The sequence below is a fragment of the Spermophilus citellus genome, assembly GCF_964194105.1.
Source record: "Spermophilus citellus genome assembly, chromosome: 6".
Lineage (NCBI taxonomy): Eukaryota > Metazoa > Chordata > Mammalia > Rodentia > Sciuridae > Spermophilus > Spermophilus citellus.
The window spans coordinates 13065560-13092632 of NC_138187.1; the positions used below are offsets into that span (position 1 = coordinate 13065560).

The 27073-nt window shown below is 37.9% G+C and overlaps 1 protein-coding gene across 6 annotated transcripts in view; it reads right to left on the bottom strand.

Moving 5' to 3' along the window:
- Window positions 1-27073, bottom strand: part of SMG1 (SMG1 nonsense mediated mRNA decay associated PI3K related kinase) — a 98237-nt gene continuing 71164 nt past the window's right edge. For all 6 annotated transcript variants that reach the window (XM_081298537.1, XM_081298539.1, XM_081298536.1 and 3 more), the window contains 23 exons: window positions 26813-27042; window positions 25224-25472; window positions 24297-24435; window positions 24099-24208; window positions 23730-23948; window positions 22953-23143; window positions 21978-22150; window positions 21554-21833; window positions 19758-20030; window positions 19149-19383; window positions 18666-18892; window positions 15693-15843; window positions 15398-15587; window positions 14760-15229; window positions 11560-11697; window positions 8928-9080; window positions 7676-7855; window positions 6528-6755; window positions 5665-5876; window positions 5455-5561; window positions 3670-3849; window positions 3482-3588; window positions 1-2257 (listed from right to left, as the gene is read on the bottom strand). In XM_081298537.1, coding sequence (XP_081154663.1) covers window positions 2180-2257; window positions 3482-3588; window positions 3670-3849; window positions 5455-5561; window positions 5665-5876; window positions 6528-6755; window positions 7676-7855; window positions 8928-9080; window positions 11560-11697; window positions 14760-15229; window positions 15398-15587; window positions 15693-15843; window positions 18666-18892; window positions 19149-19383; window positions 19758-20030; window positions 21554-21833; window positions 21978-22150; window positions 22953-23143; window positions 23730-23948; window positions 24099-24208; window positions 24297-24435; window positions 25224-25472; window positions 26813-27042 — 4520 coding nt within the window. In that variant the 3' untranslated portion in view covers window positions 1-2179. The remainder of the gene's footprint in view (window positions 2258-3481; window positions 3589-3669; window positions 3850-5454; window positions 5562-5664; window positions 5877-6527; window positions 6756-7675; window positions 7856-8927; window positions 9081-11559; window positions 11698-14759; window positions 15230-15397; window positions 15588-15692; window positions 15844-18665; window positions 18893-19148; window positions 19384-19757; window positions 20031-21553; window positions 21834-21977; window positions 22151-22952; window positions 23144-23729; window positions 23949-24098; window positions 24209-24296; window positions 24436-25223; window positions 25473-26812; window positions 27043-27073) is intronic.

Consider the following 27073-nt stretch of genomic DNA (forward strand, 5'->3'; position numbering starts at 1 on the left):
TGTTTTTTGTTGTTTTTTTTTTTTAAAAAAAGAAATAAAGCTGTCTTGTTTTTTGCTTGGATAAGGTGCCAGGTAGTACCTCTGAAGCCTGAAAACTCACAGGCAATAAAATTCACCTATTTATCTTTGTTACCAAAGTGGAAGCAATTTCTGAACACTATCAGGACAATCAAGTGTGAACTGGTTTTATCATCATGATAAGTTTTTCCTGGTGACAATAAAGAATGTTGCTGAAAAGACTATGTAATCTTGAGAGAGCAGAGGTAATCAAGTGTTGAATGCAGTAGCTCCCAAAGCTTCCAGGAAATTAAGCAGTGTGCAAAATACAATATGGCATTCTTATTCCAGCTAGGCTGTTTTGAGTGTGAAAGTAAGGTTCAAAAACCAATAAGGAAAAGAAAATTGGATGTGCTAGTTTCCTTAGCTTGCTATTGGACAGTTGGGTATTTAAAAATACCAGCTTTCTTGTAATACTTATTAAAGTATAAAGAAAGTACTGGCACTGAAATGCATTCTCACAGGTATTTAAGGATCATAGGTTAATGTGGCAATCAGAACACAGAAAAGGCCCAGAGTTAGGTGGGATTTTTCCCTACTACCTTTCGTCTATGAAGACTGCCAAGTAGAGTGAAGACTGTCTGTCCTAATTTCTCAAATGCAAGAAAAATGTACTCAAAGATTTAAATTGTGTTCTATTTTGTTGATACTCGATTTTAAGAATCCTAGACTGGATTTTTATTTGGATCAATAATTTAGCTCAATCAGTCAGTACTGAAATGCAATGCTACATTTAAGGAAACCTTAATCATGAATTCATTATATCACTGAACAACAGCTATTAAAATTATGCAAAAAGTAAAGCACTTCACAGACTATTTTAATAACTGAACTTAATAAAAGATGTTGGTGGTTCTCACTTTGTCTGATGTTTCATGTACATGTCCTGAAATACCAGATAAACTAAAGCACTTTTAATTTACAAAATGTAAATTAAAAGTATCAAATAAGAAAACTGAATTAAACATTTCACTCTACCTCCACCAGAACATCACTTTATTGTTAATCTGTCATCAACAATGTAAAACTCTAATAGGTACTCTATCCTGGTTTTTAAAAAGGTAAGATTACATTGGATTAGCTACTTTCTATGAAAGAAACTACAGCAATCACAGAAGAGGGAAAATCTGAATGACCTCCAAAAATGCACACTATAAGCAGAGGGGAGTGTACATAAAAATCAAATGTCTGTTAGATTCATTACTTTTGAATGCACAGTGACAATTCTGGAAACTGTACATGATAGAATCACAGAAATGACTTAAATAACCAGAATTACATTTTGTATGTGATCATCAGACCTTTAAACAATCCTTGAATTTTCCATGTTATCAATGGTTTTGGAGAAATTCCTGTTTATCTCTCCAAATATAAGTTAACAGCATGGAGATGGAGTATATGAAACATGAGGATTGAAATAAAAGTGAGTCTGAAAGATGGCTAATCTACTAGATCAGGTTAAAGGGGACCGGATAGGTGGTAGGGAGGAGTGGGATCAGTGGGGTGGTTTTTCCCTTCATTTCAGAAGTAAGTTCTTCCAATGTAGTGTATCTGTTACATAGCTCTCCATTTTCAGTCCATTTCTGAAATTCATATCGCATAGCCTTTTTTGTACCTACTGGTCAACCCAACCAGTACTGTTGCCAAGCAACAAGTGTTTCACGAGAATCTGAATGCATCAAATCTTCCTTGGCTGTGATTTCTTCGCGGCCCCAGTTTTCTCTGTTTCTGAGCGGGGTTTGTTTTTCCTGGATTGTACACACAGGGTCAGGTGGAATGGAGTTCCAAATCACTCTGTGCTCCGCGGTATCCCGATTTCTTTCTCAGCTAACCTCCTGACACGTTTGCAGCTGTGGCAGAAAGACAATCTCCGTGTTCAGGCGGTGAGCTTGCTTTCTTCACCCTTGACCCTGGGGTTGCAGGCCATGGTGTTGGGCGTATCCCTGAGTGCAGCTGTCCTGCAGGATTCACTTCCTAGTGCACCGAGATTTCCTAGGTTTCCTCAGAGTAAGCCCCCAGTTGCATCACCACCGACTGTGGTGTGGCTTTGGATGCCTGAGGCTGAGTTGATTCTGGTGGATGTCTGACCTCACTTAACCAGACTCATCTACTGGCTTGCCACTCACACCCAGGCTGTCCAACCTTCATACAGCTGAGCCAAGTTATCTAGATTAGTTGCTTCCTTAATGACATAGTCAACCTGTAAAAATATGCAGGATGGTATTTAAAACCACTGAGAACTTGACATGATTCACATACAAGTTATATGAATTCAGAATAAGTATCTAATCACAAAGGACATGTAGTTGTGGTGATAAAAAAGGAGATTAAGTTCTCCCATAACACCATAGATTACAAGATGTGTGTCCTGGGAAAGTCAGAACCCCTTTGAGCATTATGGATCCTCAGATGAAGAAAGCCCTACCAATCCCACTCATGCTCTTGAAATTACATGTGTGAAATACATGTTGTATATACATAAAGACTGCTGAAGCAAATATGAAAAAAAATGTTAAGAACTAGTGAGTCTAGGCAAAAAAAAAGTATTCCTAATACTTTTCTGTAGGCTTAAATTTAAAAAAAAAAATTAACAGTAGGGTTTCAAGAAATCGTCCTCAGATTTATATACACAATAACACCAATGAGTATGATGACATCAGGCAAGCACCCACCAATCCTCATGGAGGCTTATGGATACTCCTATACCTGAAACAACATCAGTTTTTCTTTTTCTTTTTTCTTTTTTTTTTTTTTTTAAGAGAGAGGAGGGGGGGGGGGAGAATTTCTAATATTTATTTTTAAGTTCTCGGTGGACACAACATCTTTGTTTGTATGTGGTGCTGAGGATCGAACCCGGGTCGCACGCATGCCAGGCGAGCGCGCTACCGCTTGAGCCACATCCCCAGCCCCACAACATCAGTTTTTCATCTGAAACCTTCAGATGGATCTCTTTAAAATGCAGCTGAATGCCCTGCATGGTAGTACATACCTACAACCACAGTAATTAGGCAGACTAAGGCAGAAGGATCACAAATTCAAGGCTAGCCTCAGGAACTTGCCAAGACCCTGTTTTCAATAAAAAGGCCTAGGGATGTAACTCAGTGGTAGAGAGACCCTGGGTTCCATAAATAAATAAATAAATAAATAAATAAATAAATAAATCTAATACAAAAAAAATAGGTCAATTAGAAATGAATTGGAGTTTGAAGGATGTCAAGGTTGGGTCACATCTTAAAAGAAAAATATGATACGAGAGAAAAGTCAGAGTAACATGGTGAATATCTGACAACTCTAGAATTATTATCCCAAATCTCTGAAAACCTGTTAAGTTCTTCATTTCCTGGTGAAACACCAAAGAAATGGGCAAGAGGAACAATTAAACTTACACTTTTCCAGCAGCACTAAAATGTTAAAAACTAGTCACCTGTTCAGCAACAGACATCCTCCTGTTCGGATCAACATCTCGGCCCTCTAACTTGGCTTTCACTCTCTTCCACACACTCACTGCATATGAGTTTCTCTCTTGCACAGCTACAAAGCAATAAAAACATACATTAAGACAAAACACAATTTCATATAAAATTTTAAGGCATCCTTATTTCAACTAATTACCTTTCCCAGTTTTAGGGTCTCTCACAGCCTTTTTAGGACTACAAGCAACGCTCTTGCCAGTTCCTGGGACAGTGCTTGGTGGAGTATCTGCTGATGTGGCAAGATTTTTCTGAATCAGCTTTTTAGCATTCTGTGACATGACATCTGGCTGAGTCTTCTGGCCAGTGTTGCTCCGGACTGCTGTAGAGGAAGAACTGGTGGCTCAATTTATATGCAAAAAGAAAATATAGGAGCGACAAAGAAGAGAGCAGAAAATAGGTAATGATAAATATCCCAAGTTAACTACTTAACTACCACCTTGAAAATAAACTGACTTTACAACTTCTAAGTTATTCACTGACATAGACATCGTCCTAGAAAGCCTCATGGTAGGAAATTCAGATATGAATTTATGCAATGATGTTCGCTATTCACCAGACTGTGGTATCAAAAACCATAAATAGCTTTGCAATAATGGAAGATTAATATGACGCAGACACGGAATGCCATGTGAAATGTGGCCATTAAGTCATTTTTAAGATTTAATGACAGGGAACAGGGAGTAGTGGTGCACACCTGTAATCTTAGCAACCTGGGAGGCTGAAAAAGGAGGATCACAAGTTGTAGGCCAGCCTAAGCATCTTAATGAGACTGTCTCAAAATTTAAAAAAAAAAAAAAAATTTAAAGTGCTAGGAATGGACTGGGCATGGAGGATCACAATTAGAGGCCACCTTCAGCAACTTAGCAAGGCCCTAAGTATCTCAGACTATCTCAAAATTATTTTGATTAAGTTTTAAAAAAACGCTGGGGATGTGGCTCAAGCTATAGTGCGCTCGCCTGGCATGCACATGGCACTGGGTTTGATCCTCAGCACCACACACAAATAAAATAAAGATGTTTGTGTCCACTGAAAACTAAAAAATATTAAAAAATTCTCTCTCTCCCCCCGCCTTAAAAAAAAAAAAATACAAAAAGGACCATGGATATTGCTCAGTGGTTAAGTTCCTTTGGGTTCAATTCCCTTCCCAGTACCTCCCCCAAAAAGGGAAGAGATGTTGGAGATATAGCTCAGAAGTAAAGTACTCCTGGCTGATAAGTAGCAGATGACCACCAAAACAAACAGGAAGGTTCCATGTAATATTAAATGGGGGTGGGAGGGGAATAAAAATTAAATTTGCAAAATGATGCCAATGCATGTACACATATGCACACACGTAAACACAGAACAGTAAATCAAACACACAGTGGGTTTTACCTTTAGTTGCGTCAAAGTTGCCTAGGCTGTCCTCAAACTTTGTCTTCCTGCCTCAGCCTCCCAAATAGCTTGGATTATAAGTGTGTGCTAACCGTTCTGGCCTCAAAAGGCATGTTTTAAAATAATTTACATACTTGTTTTTATATATATAAAGTCATTTTATATGTGTGTGTGTGTATAATTTTGGGGGTGGGGGACAATACAAGGGATTGAATCCAAAGCCTCACACAGCAAGGCAAATGCTCTACCACTGAGCTATACCCCGAGTCCTTTTTAAATTTTAAGACAAGTTATCAATAAATTGCTCAAGCTGGCCTCAATCCTGTAATTCTCCTACCATCACCTCCAGAGTAGCATCTGGCTCATAAAATAAATTCTCTCTCGAATTTGAATAGAAGGTATTTTCACTCTCTCACAAGTCGTTTTAGAGACAAGTCAAAGTTTTTTTGAGTTTGATATACGACAGGATTGTAGTGACTAAAAATATAGTAGACACTTAAGTATAACTAAACAGCACAGCATCTATGCACAGATCATCGACAGATCTTACCTGCAGCAAAGGATGGCTGATAAGTAGCAGATGACGTTGGACTTGAACATTCATTTGTTGCATCGGTGACTAAGGGTGATGCAAAACTCACTAAATTATTATAGATACTGAAATACAAAATTCATGAAATGTTTATGAAATGTTATACCAGATAACTATTTTCAATATTTTGCTTACATTTTATAAATCTTGGCTAAAAGGCATGCTTACCTCTGACTTTGTGTTTTCAATTCCTTCAGGGTGGGAGTGATTTCCTGGAGCATTTCAACATGTTCTTGACTTCGAACCTGACCCATAGCCTGGACTAATGTAAACAGAACTGTCTGAATGTTGTCCTGCCACGATTTATATTCACCCAAGAACTGCCTAACACTGTTCTCATAGGGAACATCTTCACCATCTGCCAGAGCAGCTTCTTCATCCTATAGTCAATATACCAATGATTAGTAAAAATGGTTTTTGTCTAATTACTCTTAAAAGACAGTCATCTAAGAGAGAACAGATATTTCATACAGCAGTATGTTTTATATTCTTACTATAAGAATCTTGTTTCCAGCATCAAATATAAACTCAAAATGATTAAAAATAAATTCTAAAATTGAATTACAGTTTTGTAAAGATGAAAGTGAAACTTAGCCTTTTCTGTGGACTGAAGTTTCCTTACTAACTAGACTGCATAAGATACTAAAGTGAATGAACAATATTTTATTCATTTTGACAGCAAATGAAAAGGGTTTGGGGGTATGGGTAGGGAAGAGAAAGAGAAGTTGAAAACACTCAGACTAAGTTTAATTCTCAGTTCCATTATAAATCATATGATATTCAGTGTATCAATTTAAGCCTCAGGTTTTCTATGTACAAAAATCAGAAAAGTACTCTTTACTTTTTTCAAAAAAGTAGTTGATGAAACCCCAACTCAGTTACAAACAAGTTGGAAAGTATGACTCAAATTGTTTTTGTTTATAAAAGATCACTTTTTCTGTTAACCAAAATACTTGTAACTCAGAGAGAGAGAGAGAGAGAGAGAGAGAGAGAGAGAGAATATAAACTATGTCAGTGGTAGGGAGTCTTACCTTAGCCATTGCTTTTAGGAGATGTTTGACATCTCCAAGCTGTCGGTTATGACCGGTGAGCACAGTCTTTATATTATCAACAAGATTCTGGATAGTTTCACAGACTGTCTCTATCTGTTGCTCTTTCTCTGTCTGAATTGCCCTTTGAGAAGACATATCCTGGGTCAACTGTTTGTGAGCTGACAGAAGCCATTCAGAGCTACCAATGGGATGTTCAAGACTTGTGTCCTAATAGAACAAGCATTTTTTTTTTTTAAGAGAGAGAGAGAGAGAAAGAATTTTAATATTTATTTTTTAGTTTCCGGCGGACACATCTTTGTTTGTATGTGGTGCTGAGGATCGAACCCGGGCCGCACGCATGCCAGGAGAGTGCACTACCACTTGAGCCACATCCCAGCCCGCTAGAACAAGCATTTGATTTTAAGTATCAGGTGGAATAATGAGTCCAATCATCTATCGCCATTACTGCCACATGCCCTCACCAAAAGATCCACTATCAGTAACTCAAACTGATACAAGAACCTCAATTGCTGTGTCTTGAATTAATTATGTACATAAGAGTATGTAACAATTTCAACAGTCTAGGAAATATAAAGATTTCTCACTTTCTGCATAATTGTTCAGTATATACATTTCTAAAGTTTAAGACCTGAGAAATACACTTGGAACAACAAAGATGATCTATTTCAAGGTCCCTAAACTAACTATAAATAATTCTTTGAAATGAAACCAGAGCTTTCTAATGGATCACCTAAAGCCTTTCCACAAAACACAAGCACTAAACTTATCAACTTGAAATTTCTAGATCCAACTCACCTTTCTAGCATTCATTTCCCAAAGCGCTTTTCCCACTATTCTGTGTTCAGTGAGTCTGAATCACTGCTATACACTATCTTTCTCCTCCCTTCCAAACTTACACAGTATGCTGTAGCTGAGAAGCCTTTTCACTTCTTCATTCATTACACTATTGAATACGTAAGTTCCATGAGGGCTAAGAGCAAGATTTAATCACCACTGTGTCCTGCATAAGAACATCTTATATGTATCACATGCTCAATAAATGTGAACTGAGTGAATATACTAAATTGATAATGTGACATGAGCTTTATCATTTTCATTACCAACTCTCTACTTCCAGCAAGACTCACCACTCTCTGTAATAAACGAAGCTCCAACTCTGAGACTGAACTATTGAACTGTGATGCAAATGAACACATTTGCTGACACCGTTTGATGAGTTCAAATAATGCAGCATCCAGGTTTAAGGCTTCTGCAGTTCTTGTTCGTAAACTTTCAAAATGAATGATATTGCTGCAGAGAAAAGTGACCTGTGAAGACAGAAAGGGAACAACCACCACCAGGTGTGGGGGGAGGAGGCAATCAATGAAATAAAATACTGTATACTCATTTCCAGAATTCAGACTATAATTGGTTCTAAAAATGTAACTCTTTTGGGAAATAGATTAAATCCTCATAAAGTCTGTAAATTAATGTACAAATTTTGTGAATACTGTTAGGTCTGAGATGGTCAAAAGCACCTAAGTACAATTAAGTAAATCTACCTCCTACATGATTGTCTTTACATAGAAAATTTACATCATAACAAAACTGCCCTCAACACTGAGCTATAATTTGTGTTATATCCAAATTTCAGGAAACCCATCTACCAGAACATTTCTCCTTTGCTTCTACTCCTGCCTCATTTCAAAATATTAAGTGGATATTTGACAGTATTAAGCATATTTTAAAAGGTGTGATTAGCAGTATTGTTGCATTCTTAAATAGTTTTATCTGAAAAGGTACACACTGAAATACAAAATAAAGGAATATATATATTGGGGATTTACATATGGAATGGGAGGAAGAGTAGGGAATACAGATGAAATAAGACTTAAAATTATTATTAAATTTTGTTGATATGGATGAGGTCATCATTTTATTAGTCTAGTTTCGTACCTGACTGAAAATTTCCATAATAATTTTCTGGGTTTGTGTATATGTGTGTATGTTCCCAAATATAACAGTTAATCCACAAATGTCAAGCAGGGTACAAAGTCCTGACACTTGTAAGACATTTTACTGCCAGGTAGAAAAACTTCCAAATCTTTGAATCACTACAGTTATACATAAAAAAAGCTTAACAAATATGGAATTAAAATCGTGTTTAATTTCCAACAGAAACTGTATCTATTTAATATTTAAATGGGAAACAATAAGGGCCTAGGGAAATAACCAGCTATGAGTTCACACCTGAGGGATGCCCAGAAAGACCTATTGATCTGGCTCTGTGAACTGGAGCAGGACTCTCCCCCTCCTTTCCCAAGGGGCATCACATGGAATTTCCAATCAGTTCTATAATCCTGAAACTGAGCACAATGAGGGTTCACATGATCATGGTACCTGACTTGCTCTTTGGCTCTCTTTGAGGACGAGATTTCTTCTTTCAGCTATTGTTGCTTCAAAATCTTGTAGTACAGGAGCCAATGCAGGGTTGGCACCACCCGCCCACTTAAGTCGCTGCTCAATACTTGCTTCAAGTGCTGCTAGTTTTTCCTATAAAAGCCAGTAGAATCTCCATGAATGTTCAGGACATTCTCCACTTCCTATCTGTCAAGCATTTTATATAATACAAGAGAAATTCAAAATAAAGAGGCTGGAACATGTGTAATTTTGAAAATATCTTTTATCAGCTTCACTTTGGGATTCATACTGATTTCACTCTGACCAGGAGGCTAAGACAGGAGGGTTGCAAGTTTTAGGCCAGCCTCAGCAACTTAATAAGACCCTGTCTAAAAATGAAAAAAATAAAAAAGGGCTGGGGATGAAGCTCAATGGTAGAGTGTCCCCAGATTCAATTCTCAGTACTGCAAAAGGAGGTGGAGGGAATTTGGGAGTGTTGCTCAGTGGTAGAGATCATGCTCAGCTTCTAATATATGTACTATCTCTAAAGAAAATCTATTCTTAGGCTGGGGATGTGGCTCAAGCGGTAGCGCGCTCGCCTGGCATGCGTGCGGCCCGGGTTCGATCCTCAGCACCACATACCAACAAAGATGTTGTGTCCGCCGAGAACTAAAAAAAAATAAATATTAAAAATTCTCTCTCTCTTGGGGCTGGGGATGTGGCTCTGGCGGTAGCGCGCTCGCCTGGCATGCGTGCGGCCCGGGTTCGATCCTCAGCACCACATACCAACAAAGATGTTGTGTCCGCCGAGAACTAAAAAATAAATATTAAAAATTCTCTCTCTCTCTCTCCTCTCTCACTCTCTCTTTAAAAAAAAAAAAAAAAATTCTCTCTCTCTCCTCTCTCACTCTCTCTTTAAAAAAAAAAAAATTTAAAAAAAAAAAAAAAGAAAATCTATTCTTACTTTTGGTTGTGAAAGATACAAATCGTATTCCCATAAATGCAAAGGTTTATAAATAATGGTGAAAATCATGGCAAGGAAGGTTTTATATATCAAAGTTATTACAGTATTTATTCAAAATCTCAGGTGGAGGCAAAGACCCCCCCTCATGTACACATACCTCTAAAATCAGAAGGAAAGGACAAGAGTTAAATCCTTTAAGTTGAAAAGATACCTTTTTCCTGAAGAATATGCTGTAAAGAAAAGTTATTGCCTTTCTTTGTTTTGTTTTTGCAGTACTAGAGATTAAACACAGGGCTTTATGCATGCTAGACTAGCATTCTGCCACTGAGCTACACCCCCAGTGTGAGAAAGATTATTTCAATCTCCAAAAGACTGAGTTCCAAAAACGTTTCATTACAAAAATATTATATAAGTGCCAGGCACCATGGTGCACACCTATAATCCCATGTACTTGGGAAGCTAAGACAGGAGGATTCAAGTTTGAGGCCATTCTTGGCAACTTAATGCTCTTGGCAACTATCTCAAGATAAAAACTAGAAGGGGCTGGAGATGTAGCTCAGTGGTAGAGTAACCCTGGGTTCAATACTTAGTACCCCAAAATTATGTAAGTAATTACACTTGGTTTTACACTACTATCAACTTATGTAAACAAAAAACAAGTCAATACTGAGCACATGAGGCATAAAACATGAACACATATATAATAACCTTCATCAAGACTAGTTTCTGTCATTTAAAAAACTGACCTAAATATTTAGCTAAAGAAAGATAGTTAATGATAATCATTTAAGAATGTTCTGTTGCCTTGGACACCACCCAATTCCATTATTCTATATGACAGAAGAAATGCCCAAGGTTCTTAGATAGTAATAATAACCAGATGTAAATGCTTAAGTATATTTCAGTAAACAAATATCCAAAGTTTTTCCAATCATCAAGGTCCCCCTTCATATATTAATTATCAAATTCATTAAAAACCTGAAGTATCTAGTATATTTCTACTCCTGATTCAAAATATAATTACTATTTAAGTAAATGAAATATGATTGCTTTGAGATTTGGTTATCTTTGGGGGTAAGAACTTTAAAAATATAAATGAAAGGGGCTGGGGTTATGGCTCAGTGGTAGAGCACTCCCCTCGCATGTGCAAGGCCCTGGGTTGATCCTCAGCACCACATATAAGTAAATAAAATAAAGTTATTGTGTCCAACTACAACTACAAAAAATAAATATTTAGGGCTGGGGATATGGCTCAAGCGGTAACGCGCTAGCCTGGCATGCTGGTTCAATCCTCAGCACCACATAAAAATAAACTAAAGATGTTGTGTCTGCCAAAAACTGAAAAATATTAAAAAATTCTCTCCTCTCTCTCTTAAAATTAAAAATATATATATATGGCTGAGGCTGTAGCTCAGTAGTGAAGTGTCTGCCTTGCATGTGTGAGGCACTAAGTTCAAACCTCAGAACCACATAAAAAATAAAGAAAGATACTGTGTGTTCATCTACAACTAAATAAATATTAAATATATATATATAAATGAAATATGAAAGTAAAAGAAAATGATTGTGCTCCTTGGCTTAGAAACCAAGGATAAACATAGAGATACATCAGTGCGAATTATTTCTAAAAGAAAAAGCAACGTTGGAAGGAAGATCTGTCAAACACACCTGAACAGTTGCAATTGAAGTTTCAATTTGACTCAGAGTATGTAGCTTCTTTTTCATACTGGTTAGGATAGCAGACCGAGGGGGAGGCGTAACAGACATGGCTTGAGGTCTATTGATAAGTAGATCTTCATGTTGCCACTGTTCAAAGAAAAAGAAATGTAATCATACCAAGTAGGGAGATAGATAGACACACACCACTTAAAAAGGGAAGTGTGAATTAGAACTGGGGAAAGAGAACCAAAACCCAGCTGAAAGCTGGATGTGATAGCCCATGCCTGAGGAGGCTGAGGCAGGAGCCTGAGGCTAATCTGGGAAATTTAGCAAGACCCTGTCTCAAAATAAGAAATAAAAGAGGTTGAGGATATAGCTCAGTGGTGGAGGACTTGCCCAGCTAGTGTGAAGCCCCGAGTTGGATACTCAATACCTCAAAGCACAATCAAATAAGCCTCAGCTGCAGCAATGTGACTGAATGCAGGGAGAGGGAATAAAGAAACACCATGAAGAATGGAATCCTCAGGTGGAAGAGGACGGATACATTTCTTGGCTCACTAACATGCAATATTTAAACGGTAATTCTGAAGATTTTAGTAATTTGCATAAAAGTCTAGTTTACAATCACCCCAAAAGACAATCTCTAGGGCTGGGGATACAGCTCAGCTAATAGAGTGCTTTCCTTGCATGCACAAGGCCCTGGGTTCAATTCCCAGCACACACACACAAAAAAGACAATCTCTAATTATAAAGAGAATGCAAGGGGAGGGGGGGTTGGGGTTGTGGATCAGTGGTGAAACACTTGCCTAGCAAGTGTGAGGTACTGGGTATGATCCTTAGCACCATAGATAGACAGACAGATGGATGGATGAATGAAGGTATTATGACCATCTACAACTAAAAAAAAAGAGAAGGCAACGGGCTTGGTGAAAGCGGTGCCCGGGTGAAGGACGTGCAGGAGACTGGAAGAAAGTGGAAGCAGCAGTCACAAAAAAGGAACTCTCCAAATACAGAAGCTAGAAGAAAGGGAATGGACAGGCACTGGCTGCCAGGCGATCAAGCCATTCTATATGTTCCAGCAGGGATACCAGATGCCCCAAGGGATAGTTGGCTACAATTTAAAACAGGGGTCAGAGACGTGTAGCTCAGTGCTGAAGAGTGCGAGCTGTGCATGCGTGCTCAAGGCCATGGGCCCAACCCTCAAAATCAAATGAAAAAAAGAGTAAAAGGCAATGTGTTCAGTTTTTTTAAAAAACTGAAAGAATTTTTGTCATATTTTCTATAACAATTGTCTTTTTTTTTTTTTTTTAATTTTGGTGGCGTGAGGGGGTTGGGTACTGGCGATTGAACCCAGGGTGCTTAACCACTGAACCATATCCCAAGCCCTTTTTATTTTGAGACAGGGCCTTACTAAGTTGCTTAAGGCCACAATAAATTGCTGAGTCTGATTTTGAGCTTTTGATCCTCCTACCTCAGCCTCTCAAGCTGCTGGGATTACGGGCATGTACCACTGTGCCCAGCTAACTGTTCCAATTTTAAGGAAATAAACTACAAAACATTTAAAGCTTCACAGCATTAAACATTTTTTTAGAAATAGTAAAATATACCCACCCAAAAGACCCCAAATGATGTGTAGTAAATGCAATTTGAGAAGTTTGAATAAATTATTTTCATTTCTTTATGAGGTAAGAAAATAGCTAATGATAAAATCATATAGAGAAGGACACATACTGGTTCCATTCACTTAGCTCAAATCAGCAATTCTTTGGGGGCACACGATTAATATAATGATACAAAATAATCATTGCTTATGCCAAAAAAGATTCCAGAAATTGTAACTTCCCAATTATCCCACACTTTACACAACTTGTTTGAAGCTATAGAAAATATTGACGCCTATAAATTTAAAAAAGAAGAAGAAAAACAGGGGCATTTATATTGTGCTTAACATCTTACATTCATCATATTTAACCCTCACAGTCATCCAATGATTCTGCAGATAAGGATAGCAGAGCTTAGGGAAATTAACATAACTTATATACCTAAGTCTGATTTGAATCCAAATCCATCTCACACCAAAGCCTGTACTGTTATATTGCCCCTAAATATGCAAGCACAAAAACAGCTTCTAAAAACAGCTCCCAGATCCCAGCTACTTAAGAGGCTGAGGCAGGAAAATCATCAACTTCAAGGCCAGCCAGGGCAATTTAAGTGAGACCCTGTCTCAAAAAAAATGAAATAAAAATATGAGGTGTGACAATGCTGCATAGGATGCAGCTCAGTAGAAAAATGTCCTCGGGTTCAATTCCCAGTACCACAAAAACTCACTTCAATGAATAAAACTGAGAAATTTCCAAAATAAAGACAGATTATTAGACCCAAAGCTATTCTGTCACATTATCAGAGCCATCAGTGAAACAAAAACTGCTTTAGATAGAATCGTAATTATATGTTCAATAACCCAGGATGCATGTCTACATAATGAACAAATTAAATCATTAAAAATAAACAATCATGGCTGAGGTTGTGGCTCAGTGGTAGAGCTCTTGCCTAGCATGTGTGAGGCACTGGGTTCGATCCTCAGCACCTCATAAAGTCCATTGGCATCCTAATTAGAATAATTTATATTCCATATCATGTCAAAATATTCTCTACTACCAAGAATATCTAAAAAGAAGAACTTTTTAAAAACTATTTATTTATTTATTTATTTATTTGTTATAGATGGACACATATCTTTATTTTCTTTTTATGTGGTGCTGAGGTTTGAACCCAGTGTCTCATGCGTGCTAGAGGAGCGTTCTACCTCTGAGCCACTATCCCAGCCCTGAAAGAACAACTTAAAAAAAAAAAAGAACGAAAGAAAAAGAAAAAGAAACAATCCTCATTGACACAGATGATGCTTATCACACAACCCTGATGGAACAAATGCAAAGAAGAGTCAATGTGAAATGGTCTCAACCACATAAAAGACAAAGAAGGAATAATTTGAAAGAAAGCACCAAAATGCTAAAGGTGGGTTTGTTCTGGGTTGGCACATCTGTAATCCCAGCTACTCAGGAGGCTTAATCAGGAGGATCAGAAGTTTGAGGCCAGCTTGGGCAACTTGTCAAGACCTGTATCAAAATATAAAGGGCTGGGTACATAGAGCTTTCCTAGGTTCAATCCCCAGTACTTAGAATAAAAAACAATAGTAACAAACTGTTCACCTGAAACATGGCAATATGCAGCTGAACCCGCTGCAGGCTTGTCTTACAGGAAGAAATGCTGGTTTCCAGTCTCCGCACCAGGTCATGCTTCTTCCAGGCAGTGTCATAAGAACTTGCTAATACGGTTGCCCTGTTCATGACTAATTGAGAGAACTTCCCGACCTGGATATTGTGCTCCACTGCTTTCTTACACAGATCATCAACAGAAACTTTGCTTTCAGCACCAAAGTCCTTTGCCTCTACTTGAGCTATGATGTCTACACCAAGGGCACTGATAAAACTGCACAGCGTAAGTCCAAGGGCTTGATTTGGTAGTCCTATCAAGAGCTGCCTCACAAAGTCAGCTGTGAAGGCCTTTATAGGCTTGGCCATTTGGTCTTCACTGAAGCAAGAGTTTCTGAAAAGGGTTTTCACATTGACAATCTGTACAGGCCCATTCACAGTATTCTGTTCTTCAAGTGAACTTGATCCTAAAAAAAGGAAATGTTCTTAAAGTATTTCATGCAAAAATAAGATATAATAATAACACTACTTATTTAATGCACCTAAGCTTTTATAAATGCACAATTAAGTGTACTCCCATCATGTCCCCACTGAAGTACTACCACAACTAAACCAGCATGTTTAAAAAATATTACCTGACAATGTTTTAGAAAAGGTACCACAGAGCCTAAAAAACTCCTTGATTGTCTGTAGTCTTTTTAGAAAGAAAATCTCTTCTAGCACCTGACGGTGATTATCATCATCAAAAAAATTAACTTGGGTACTCCTGGCTTCCCGTATGATGTCAATCTTTCGCCATGCAACAGGAATTTCCATCTTGTTTAACTATATAAATTGGGGGGGAAAAAGTTAATTTCTCTACTGTGCACACAATGAATTGAATAACTCTTGCACTATAATACTCACTCATAAAACCAAATCAGCATTTACCTTTTCAACTAATAGACCAAAAGCAGTTTCAACTTGGGCAAACATGCCATCAAATGCTACCAAAAGCATCTGACCAGCTGACATTTTTGGTGTTTCATCAACTGAGCCATTTCTTGGTTGGATTAATTCACCATATTGAGCATGCAATATTCTAGGGAAAGAGAAAGAGGATTTAAACCCTTGCTGAAGAGCCGTGCATTTGGGAGAACATACAAGATCAACACTCTCAGAACTAGTAAGCAAAGCATACAAAGTCCTGTGGCATTTAGAAAGAAGGCTGTGATTTAAAATAGTATTCTGAGTCGATTACAATAATAAAATCAATATTTCCTAGAGAGAGAGTATTCATGAGACTAAATTGTATGCAAATTCATTATTAATTTTTTTTTAAGGTGTAGCTGGACACATACCTTTATTTTATTTATTTTTATTTGGTGTTGGGGATCAAACCCAAGGCCTTGCACATGCTAGGCAAGTGCTCTACCGCTAAGCCACAACACCAACTCGAAAACTTAAATTATAACAATAAAAATTATCACATAAAATATTAATCTCACTTGATGCTCAGAATATGCAATATGAATTCCAATAATAAAAAAGGACACAATTCTAAGGCTGGCAGACTCAGAAAATTGCTAGGTATGTTGGAATGATAGCCACATGGTAGAACCAACTACACACAGCAAATTGAGACCTACCATGTTTTGGCATGTTCCATTTTGAATCAGGCACATTTTTAATGTAAGGTCTTTTTAAGTTCACCTTCACACTTCACGTTATTTAAGACTTATACAATATTTATGTATCCAGGCACTATCTCTAAATATTTTATATTATAGGAAATGTATAATTTCTAGTATTTAACTGTTACTATCAGGTGAAAACTAAGGTTAACCAGATATTCACCTATATTTCTCACACATGAAGAAATCATTATTCCAGGGCTGGAGTCATAGCTCAGTGGCAGAGTGCTCGCCTAGCAAGTGCAAGACCCTGGGTTCGATCTTCAGCACCACATAAAAATAAATAAGTAAAATAAAAGGTACTGTGTCCATCTACAACTAAAAAAGTATTTTTTAAAAAATCATTCCAAATAGCTGGAACCAGTAAAAGAAAATTTTTAAGATAATTAAAAATGTTAATGAGACACATTTCTATCAGAAAAAGTACAAGATGATATGAAATTTTCCTTGAGATTATTTTAAAAAACCATTTCTCTGAAACAAGGCACAGATGGGCTGACACAAAACCAGTTATGAAGTTTGGTGTCCAAAGCACATTAAATGTTACCCTATATGAGGATAGAGGAACCTGGATATTAAAATCTAAAACTGAGCATAAAAGAAAAGTGTATCAATTTAGCACCTTTTAAAATAAGAAAAAAAGCATTTCGATTCATTGTACACAAATTGAGCCCAACTTTTTCATTTCTCTGATTGTACACAATGTAGTCACACCCTTTGTGCAATCAATCATCCTTTTACCCAGGGTAATGAGGTCTATCTCATTCCACCATCTTTCCTATCCCCACACCCCTTCCCCTTCGCCCAATCCAAAATTCCTCCATTCTTCCCATGGCACCCCGCCCCCATTATGGATCAGCATCTACTTATCAGAGAGAACATTTGGCCTTTGGTTTTTTGGGATTGGCTCACTTAGCCTGATATTCTCCACCTCCATCCATTTACCTGCAAATGCCATAATTTTATTTTCTTTTAATGTGGAGTAATATTCCATTGTGTATATATACCAGTTTCTTTATTCATTCATCTACTGAAGGGCATGTAGGTTGGTTCCACAGTTTAGCTATTGTGAATTGAGCTGCGATAAACATTGATGTAGCACCTAACTCTTTAAGTATTGCTAGAAATTATGAAAAAGCTATTATGTGAATAATCCAAAAACTATTCAGCTGATAACTATGCTATTATTACAGTCTTTTATTGCATGACTAAAACAATTAAAAAGAAGCATGAGAAAGCAGGAAATTTATAAATGTGAATTGACAACATTAAGGAACTATGGCAAGTAAGTTTACACTTCATATTTCCCATATTACTAAAGCATTTTTAAAAATTCTTTTAGTTGGGCAAAGTAAAATGTAAACAAGACTGAGCAAATGCACATAATTCACAGGTGGCAGAATGGGGTTCATTATGCTACCATTCTCTCTAGTTTCTTGCATCCTTGAAATTTCCCATTGGAGTAAACATGGTGGGACAGTCTCTCTTAATTATACTTTTTGTAATGAATCAGACACTAGAATGACAAAGAAATAAAGAGTTCCTAAGTCGCTAGGGACAAAGTTAGGGCTTGGCTGTGGGGACATGCATGCCTGGAGAAACTACTCAACCTCCCCAAGTTTGAAAGTCAAACTGCTTTTCTGGATTAACGAGATAGGAAACACAATATTCAATATCTCATACAAACTTGTAAAAGGTAACTCATTTAAAAGCATTCACCTGAAGTGAAGTGTGTATTCTATTAGCCATGTAAACTATCCCAGATGCCTCCATGGGATTCCTGGAGATGGTCTAAAAAAAATACCATCCTGAACTCTGTGCCTGTGCATGCACTTGTACAACTATAGCAGAAAAATGATATATGTATGTAAGTGAAAGAACTACACAGAACTACATAAGCAAACACACAAAAACAACTGCATGTATAACCAGTGAAATCCAAGTACATTCTGTGACTACACCACTGTCCATTTCATGGTATTGCTACAATACTGCAAATCTGCAGGATACTAACACTGGATAAGGGATAAGGCATGCATGAGATCTTTCTACACTTTTTTAAAGACAACTTCTTCCAGTAAATCTATCATAAAAAAAAATGAAGCATATGTATGCACGACATTTATAAGTAATTATATCTGCTCTAAAAATTAGTCAGAGCTCAGAATCCTTTCACCTGGCTGCCTCATCTTGTTCATGAGGAAACAAGATGCAGCCAGCATTCACTTGCCTGGCAACATCGATGTAATGAGCATGTGTTTCTTCTTCGAGTCCCATAGCCGCATTTCTTAAATAAGCTTGAAGAGATTCAACTAGAGTCTGCAGAGGAACACCATCAGTTGTTTGCTCAATGAGACTGTCCAGTTCATGAAGCATACTTTCTAAGGTGTACTCCCCTTTCATCAAACATCTAAGTGCTTCTGGAAATATGATTTGGCGGAAATTTGAATTCAATTCCTATAAATATGAGAAACATATTTTAATGTAGTCTGACTGTAGATGAATTACACACTTTGAAAGCTAGTGCCATAAATTAAAAAACAACTCACACAACTATAACCAAGTTATGGCTACAAACTTCACGTTCATCTTTATTTTAAATGACTGCTTAAAAACACTCAAAGCAGGGAGTCAAACTGTTTTTCTGGATTAAAGAGAAAGACAACATACAATATCTAAAATAAAAAATTTAAGATGAACTAGACACATTTACCTGCAATGAGGTGTATACCCCATTGGCTAAATGTACTGCCTCAGATGCTTCTACAGGGTTTGGGATGTCTAAGTCCTGTGGTACCAGATGGCACTGCTTCAGTAACTGAACCAAGCAGGTGACATTTCCACTCATACTGCACAGCTCCTCTAAGAACCAGGCTCCGTCTCGAGAAGTCAGATCAACCAGCTGCTCCCCAGCACTTGAGGCTGCACCTTCCATCATCAGGTTACGTCTAAATGAGAGAGACACTTCCTCAGTAAAACTGACTCAGGTACACAATGAAGAGAAAAGACTTCAAAATCAGAAAAGAAAGGAGGCAATTCTAACATAGGGTAAGATTAAGGAAAGGAAAACAGTACATTAAGGTGTGAGATTAAAAATTAAGACCTCACAAAATCTCAATAAGCATCTTTTTTTTTTTTAACTTTTTAGTTGTAGATTAGCACAGTACCTTTTTAAAATTTATTTGTTTTTATGTGGGGATGAGGACCAAACCCAGTGCCACACGCTTACTAGGCAAGCATTCTACCACAGAGCAATACCTGCAGCCCAGCATCAATGTATTTAGGACAATGAAATGGTCCAGGATAAGGTTAGCTAACTCACCTTGTAAGGGTACAGAGGGCAGAAATAATGACACTGGCTAGACTCAAAGATCCTTCTTCTCCGTTCTCATGAAGGAAAACTTTAATGCAACGTTCAATTTCTTTCAACTGATCTTCACAAACTGGCACAGTGACCGCTTCTTGTTTCAAGCGTTCCACTTGTCGAATAAGTCTGCTGTTTATGTCTGCTGCATACCGCTGCAGGGTCATTTCAGTGGCAGTAATGAATTGACATACTGTGGGGGGTGGCTGGGGAGCATACTGCATTTCATATCTATAAAATAAAATAAAAGGAGGTACTTGCTTGCAACATTAGCACCCAGTTTGCAAATAATGTTCCCACTTTATAAAATACTGTACAAGAGAAAATTGCATTCATCCTCAAAGAGACAAGAGTCATTAGTTCCATTTCACAGTCTCAAGAGCTTAAACAACTTCCTAAATGACTCATTGAGTCAAACAATCTGTCTGAACCTCACTCTCTTTAAACCAATCCTACCACGCTTAAACTAGAATATATTTTAATTGATAAGGAAAAACACTTATGTGGGGAAACCATGAGCATGAATCTTTTTGCTGGGTGCAGTGGTGCATGCCTGTAATCCCAGCAACTCGGGAGGCTAAGGCAGGAGGATTGCGAGTTCAAAGCCAGCCTCAGCAACAGCAAGGTGCTAACCAACTCGGTGAGACCCTATCTCTAAATAAAATACTAAATAGGGCTGGGATGTGACTCAGTGGTTGAGTGCCCCTGAGCTCAATCCCCAGTACCCCCTGCCCACCTCACCCCCATGCCAAAAAAAAAAAAAAAAAATCTTAAAAGTAACTCCATTCAAATTCCTTCCACTGTGCTCACTTTAGAGAAATAAAATATTAGCATGGCCCTGCTCAGGGATGAAATGCAAGTTAGTGAAGTAACCTGTGGTTTTTTATAACCACTACAGAAAGAAGCATGGCAATGCCTAAAAAAAAATTAGGAAAGGAATCACCCAATGACCCAAATATTCTACTCCTTGGTACTTATCCAAAAAGAACTGAAATCAATATAGTACAGTCATAAAGCACATCAAAGTGCAATTAACATTCTAGCCAAGTTCTAGAATAAGCCTAGGATTCCGGCAATAGATGAATGGATAAATAATTAGTGGTATAAATACTCAGTTATTTAGAATAATGAAATTATGTTATCTGCTGGTAATTGAATAGAACTGGAGAGCATCATGTTAAGTGAAATAACTCAGACCCTGGAAAGTCTAGGGTCCAGTGTTTACTCTCCTATGTAGAAGCTAGAGAGGAAATAGGAATTAAAAAACAGGGTTTCTCATAAAAATAGAAGGCAGAACAGTAGAGTAGAAGGGATCAACACGAAGAGGTGGGAGGGAGGAGAGAAAGGAAAGGGGAGGAACTTCAAAATGAAACTAATCAAATTATTATAAGTACATGTAAAAATATATCACAATAAAGCAGCTCATTTTATGTATAATGCATCAATTTTAAAAAAAACAAATATAAACATGAAAGGCCAGTAAAGGAAGTGGGGGGAAGGGGAGGGAAGGGAGAAGTAATGGGGAATTAAATGCAGCAAATTATGTTTTATGTATGTATGAATGTCACAATCAACCCCACTATTATAATTAAAATGCAATAACAAAAAAATTAAAAGAAAAAAAATTCCATCTATTAACCATTTCTTTCAGAACAATAAAACACAAATGCAATTTAAATATCAAACACAACTTGCTTGTACCCTCAATGGAACCCCCAATGAGAAATGAATGAAATCAAATACTTTAAACATACTTCCTATAGAGTTCTTGACAGCGCTCTACTGTGGTGTTACAGATGAGTTCTTCCATCCAAGTTTTCCACTGTTCAATTCGATGTTTCTGAAATATGGCTTTTGGATACTGCAGAGCGACAGTTGCATAGTGATGCAGCTGTTCCAGACAGCCGCGGAGCACAGAGCGCCTCTGCTGCAGAAGAGCACCAACTTCCCCCTCCAGCTGCTCACACTGGCTAATCAAGTGGGCCTGGCCCGCATTCTGCAGAAAGGCGGTTGCTGGCACATAACTTGGGGGACCTTTTGGTAAAAGATAATATTAATCACAGTAAAGCCATTTCAGTCATCACTCATTGAAAGGGAGAATAAACCAGACCCCACACACAAACACAGAACTACAGGACTTGCATGCTCATACTCTATCTAAAATAAGGCAACCCATACCAAGGTCCATTTGTGTGCTTATCTCCTGAAGCAAACTTGCAAGCTGTGTTGCTTCTAAATTATTGAATGCAGCCTGATAATGTGTTATCCACTGTTCAAATTCATTCAGCTTCACCTGGATTGCTTCTTGAACAGCTCTTTGCTGAGTCTGTAGTTGAGTGTGTTCAGAATACCTAATCAAGGGGAAACAAATAAATCCAAAGATCACTTGCTGTTCTTCTACCTACTTTAATAACTTGGACTTTGCTCAGACTTGGACTGCCTGATTAGCTCCTTTGCAAACTTAAGGGCCCTGAATAAATATACCTTACTCCTGCGGTCTCATTCGTGACCCGGTAATTCCCTCAACTATCACAATTCCCAGGTTTTGAGTTCCTTTAAGGTTAAACTCGGTAAGTCTGGGAGTCTCAAGCAGTGCTTGGTACTTGCATATTCAACCACCTTTTCCTGAGCACCTGCTATGTAAAGTTCATTTGTTTAGATCACTCTATTCAATTAAATGGTTTTTAAAAAACTCAGCACTAAGTAGATGAAATAACTGCCACTGTACAAATGAACAGGACTCAAGATACAATCACTGAGAGAAACTAAATCCCAGAGTTTCTAAATCCAAGTATTCTTACCACTATGCCCACCTATCTTCCATAACTGGCCACACATTTAAATATAAGAGAGCAGAAAATTATTGCTTTTGCTGCTATTTTTTGGTACTGGAGGCTGAACTCAAGGATGCTTTACCATTGAGCTCTATCCTCAGCCCTTTTTTGAGACCAGATCTTGCTAAGTTGCTGAGATGGCCTCAACCTTAAGATCCTCCTGCCTCAGTCTCCAAAATTGCTGGGATTACAAACATGTGTCACCACACCTGGCAGTAAACTGCTACTTAATAATTCTAATTCAAACTGATAAGGTTTACACAAAATGAAAATTCTCCTTAATGACATGTACTGAGAAGAATTCAATGCTGTTTCAAACCTGTGTTGGAGTGTGTGAGACGGATGATCTACTCCTTCAGCTCCTTCTAGAAACTCTATTTCCTCCAGCAGTTTGCCTTGCAGTTTTTCCACATCTGTCAGCTGCTCTTGCAAACTTAGGTATTCGTCTAAACTGCTATCAAGTTTGGGAAGCACAACCAGCATCTCATCCCTATTCTTAAACCAGTTCACCTGTAAAAAGGTATTCTGATTAGGAAGATGCTTACAGGGTCACCTGTGTGACATGATGACATGTATCAGAAGAATCATTGAAGGACATTTTGAACATATTATCCTACCTAAAGCCCATCAAAGCCAGAAAAGGATGATGGTGTCACTCCCATTTTACAGACAAAAGATAATATTTGCACTGACGTATGCAGAGACATAAACTGACAAACTCAATCCCATAAGTACACCACCCAGAACAGGATCAGCATCACTGGCTACAGATGGGGAGGGAAGACTGTGCAATTAAAAAACATTTAGTACTGTTAGTGCTAAAACACATTTCAATATATTTTAAAAGTAAAATTTTTTTCAAATCACTAACCTACGTCCTAGGAGGTAACTATGTCTTTGTGTGGGAGCACTGCCTAATTAAAAATTAACACCAAATTCCCATATTTAACTGCCATTTCAACATTATATATTACAATCTTGCCCCCCAAAAAGTTTGTATTTTTTTTAAAGAAAAACTGATTTACTCAACTTTTTTATGGACATATTTACTCTATTAACAAAAAATGAGGATGACTATGACATCACTGGGCTTTACCTTAATTTCAGCTACTCTGGAAGAAAAGAGGCTGCGGGTGATCTCTCGTTCCATCTCTCGCTTGCTCTGCTTGCTCTCAGCCTGCTGCCCCCCTCCACCATAGACAGCGCCAGCAAACCCAGCCTCGCCCCCAGCAGTCCAGTCCACCAGGGGGTCATACACAAAAGCCTCCAGTAATGTCAGCAGCGTCTCCCTGCCACGCCGCATGATGTGGAGCACCTGTGTTCAGGAGAGTTCTGAATAAGTCTTGCCACAAGTCTCCTCATATATATATACAGCATATATGTGTATATATATATATGTATGTATGTATTCATTCCACGGGTTTTTATTCATTTAACATTACACTAGAGGTAGAAAACAGCATACCTGCTCACAGGAAAGCCTAAAAACACCTTCTACTCCAGTTACACCCAATGCTGTTTCAATGTTTTGTGTCATTCGAAAAGGTACTTTCTCAGGAACTCTAAGGCTTTTACCTTGAAAAGACAAATCGTTATATTTTTGCCCTTTCACCAAAAAAATATTTGACCCTCATACAAATGCAAAAGTCCATATTTATTTTACCTTTTTCAAAGCAAACATTGTAGTCTATGTGCACCACTTCTCCAGTCGTCATATCTATGAGAACATTATCCAGATGTCTGTCTCCAAGGCCAATTATGTATCCAACCATGGACATGACTGCAGTAGACCTTGCATAAGACTAGAGAGGACATGAGGGGAGCAAGTTAAGGATTATGAGCAAATTTTCCCCAACATGAACTTGATGCTCTAACATTCACAAAACTTCACAACCCTACTTCCTTATTTTAAAATAAACAAACAACAAGTCCTCCTGGGGTTTGCTGCATGTGGTCAGGCAGGCTCTGTACTGTGCAACCACATTCAATACTATGTCCCTGGTTGGGACTAGTCGACCATTATCAGAATGCTGGATTTCTTTTTTTTTTTTTTAATATTTATTTTTTAGTTATCGGCGGACACAACATCTTTGTTTTGTATGTGGTGCTGAGGATTGAACCTGGGCCACACGAATGCCAGGCGAGCGCGCTACCGCCTGAGCCACATCCCCAGCCCCAAGAATGTTGGATTTCAAAACAAACTTTCCTTTGCCTAGTTCTTCCCTTTCTAAATTTTTTATTCTTTTTTCCATTTCATCCTTACCGCCTTCCCATCCTGTCCTTAGACACAGTCATGGCTGCACCTTTATAACTGTACATGAGATTCAAATGCAGGTCTCAGACTACCAAGCTTGAAGAGCCACAGGAAGGAAGAGAAGGAAAATGAGTAAGAAAGACAGGTGAGAAGGAGATGGCCAAAGAAATAACTTAGATCAGGGATGGTGCTGTAGGTCATGGCAGAGTGCTTGCCTACCATTGAGAGGCACTGGTTTCAATCCTTAGCATTACATAAAAATAAATAAAGACATTCTGTCCATTTACAATTACAAAAAATAAGAAGAAGAAAGAATGAACAGATCATTTTCCTTACCTGTGTGACTCTCCACCACTCATCAGGCGTTGTGCAGGACGACCACAGCTCTTTGGCCAGGAGATTTGGGGGTGTGGCCTCCATTAACTCCTCTAGCACTGCCTTCATCACATGGAGGGGCCAGTCCCGACGGGATACATCCAGACTGAGTCCAACTGTTTTCAAAGCAGGGCCAATTTTACTATAATAAAGCTCACTAGGACGGGGTACAATTCCAGGATTCTGAGGAGTCTGGTAGGAATCTTGGGCCTTCAAAAATATTTTAAAAAAAAAACAAAGAAAGATCAAAATAAGGATAAAAATTACTTTGAATATAAACTAGTATTTTAAAACTGATTTATCAGTAACATTATCCACTTAGCTTAATTTCATGTATAAACAGTCAACTCTTCTGGACTATGTATCTTTGTTATAATTTCCACCTTTCTTCTATTTAGACATTCCTTCTTTATTGAAAAAGTTTGCCTGTTACATTTTCTTGATTCGAAACTCAATGCCCAGGTTATTTTATTTTGGGTAATCAAAATGGAAATCAGGATCATTCTATCTCTGAGCTATAGTCCCATCCCTATTTTTGTAATTCTATTTTTAGATAGAGTCTTGCTAAGTTGCCCAGGCTGGCCTTGAATTTGTGATCCTTCTGCCTTAAGCCTATGAGTGGCTGGGATTATAGGCACGTGCCAACCCATCCATCATTATATTCTTCTTTGTACCGCATAATTCATTTTTTAAATTATAATTTACATTCATTTGTTATATTTCGATCTTCACTGATGACTCAACCATCAATATGAAATCCACAACAGATAGTGAGGAGCATGCTGCATGAAAATTTAGTCAGCCTTCACTAGTTCCTATCTTTTTGCTCCCCCCACTGCTCCTTTTCCTTCTGGTGCTGGGTACAGAACCCAGGGACTTGTGCATGCTAAGCGCACTGTCTACCACTACATTCACACATTGGCTCTAACTCCTACCTTTAATTTACCATTCAATAATTGTTCTGCAGGCTCCTATGCCTACTCTTAAAACTTGACTCTTGGGGCTAGGTGCATAGTCCAGTGGTATAGCACATGCTTAGTGTGCAAGCGATTCTGGATTTGATCCTTAGCATTAAAAAATTTAAAAATGGGGCTGGGGATGTGGCTCAAGCGGTAGCACGCTCGCCTGGCATGCGTGCAGCCCGGGTTCGATCCTCAGCACCACATACCAACAAAGATGTTGTGTCCGCCAAGAACTAAAAAATAAATATTAAAAATTCTCTCTCTCTCTCTCTCTCCTCTCTTAAAAAAAAAATTTAAAAATGAAGAAAAGAAAATATGACTCCTTTCTATATCTCCCACTAATTTAGAAGCATTTTTATTTAGCTAGATTTGAGATCTTAAGGTTGAGATTACATAAAATTCATATTAGTATCTGCTTCTTAGAACTTTTAGTTTTATGTACCTCAAAAACACTTTCCTAAGGACTTCAAGTCTTGCAAAACTGTTCAAATGTAAGTCTGCAAATATTTTACACAACCAGAGAATAAGCTGATCTGTCCACTTGTTTATAAACATTCAAAAAAAACACACATTTTAATTTTACTCAACCTTTTGTGCTTGCAAGGCAGCTTCCCGCTGTTGCCATCGTTTGTAAAGACCAAATAAGGGTGTGGCTCCATCCACCCACTGGATCAGTCCTGACCTCGTTCCTAGTGGTGTTACAGAATAGTGTCGTGCATGGAAACGGGGCGTTTCCTGTCGATTAATTGTAGCAAACATGGTATTCACAATAGATAAGAATTGCATTATCCTCTCATCCAGATGTAAGTCCTCCAGCCCTATGAAAACAAATTTAAGTTGGAGGGCGGG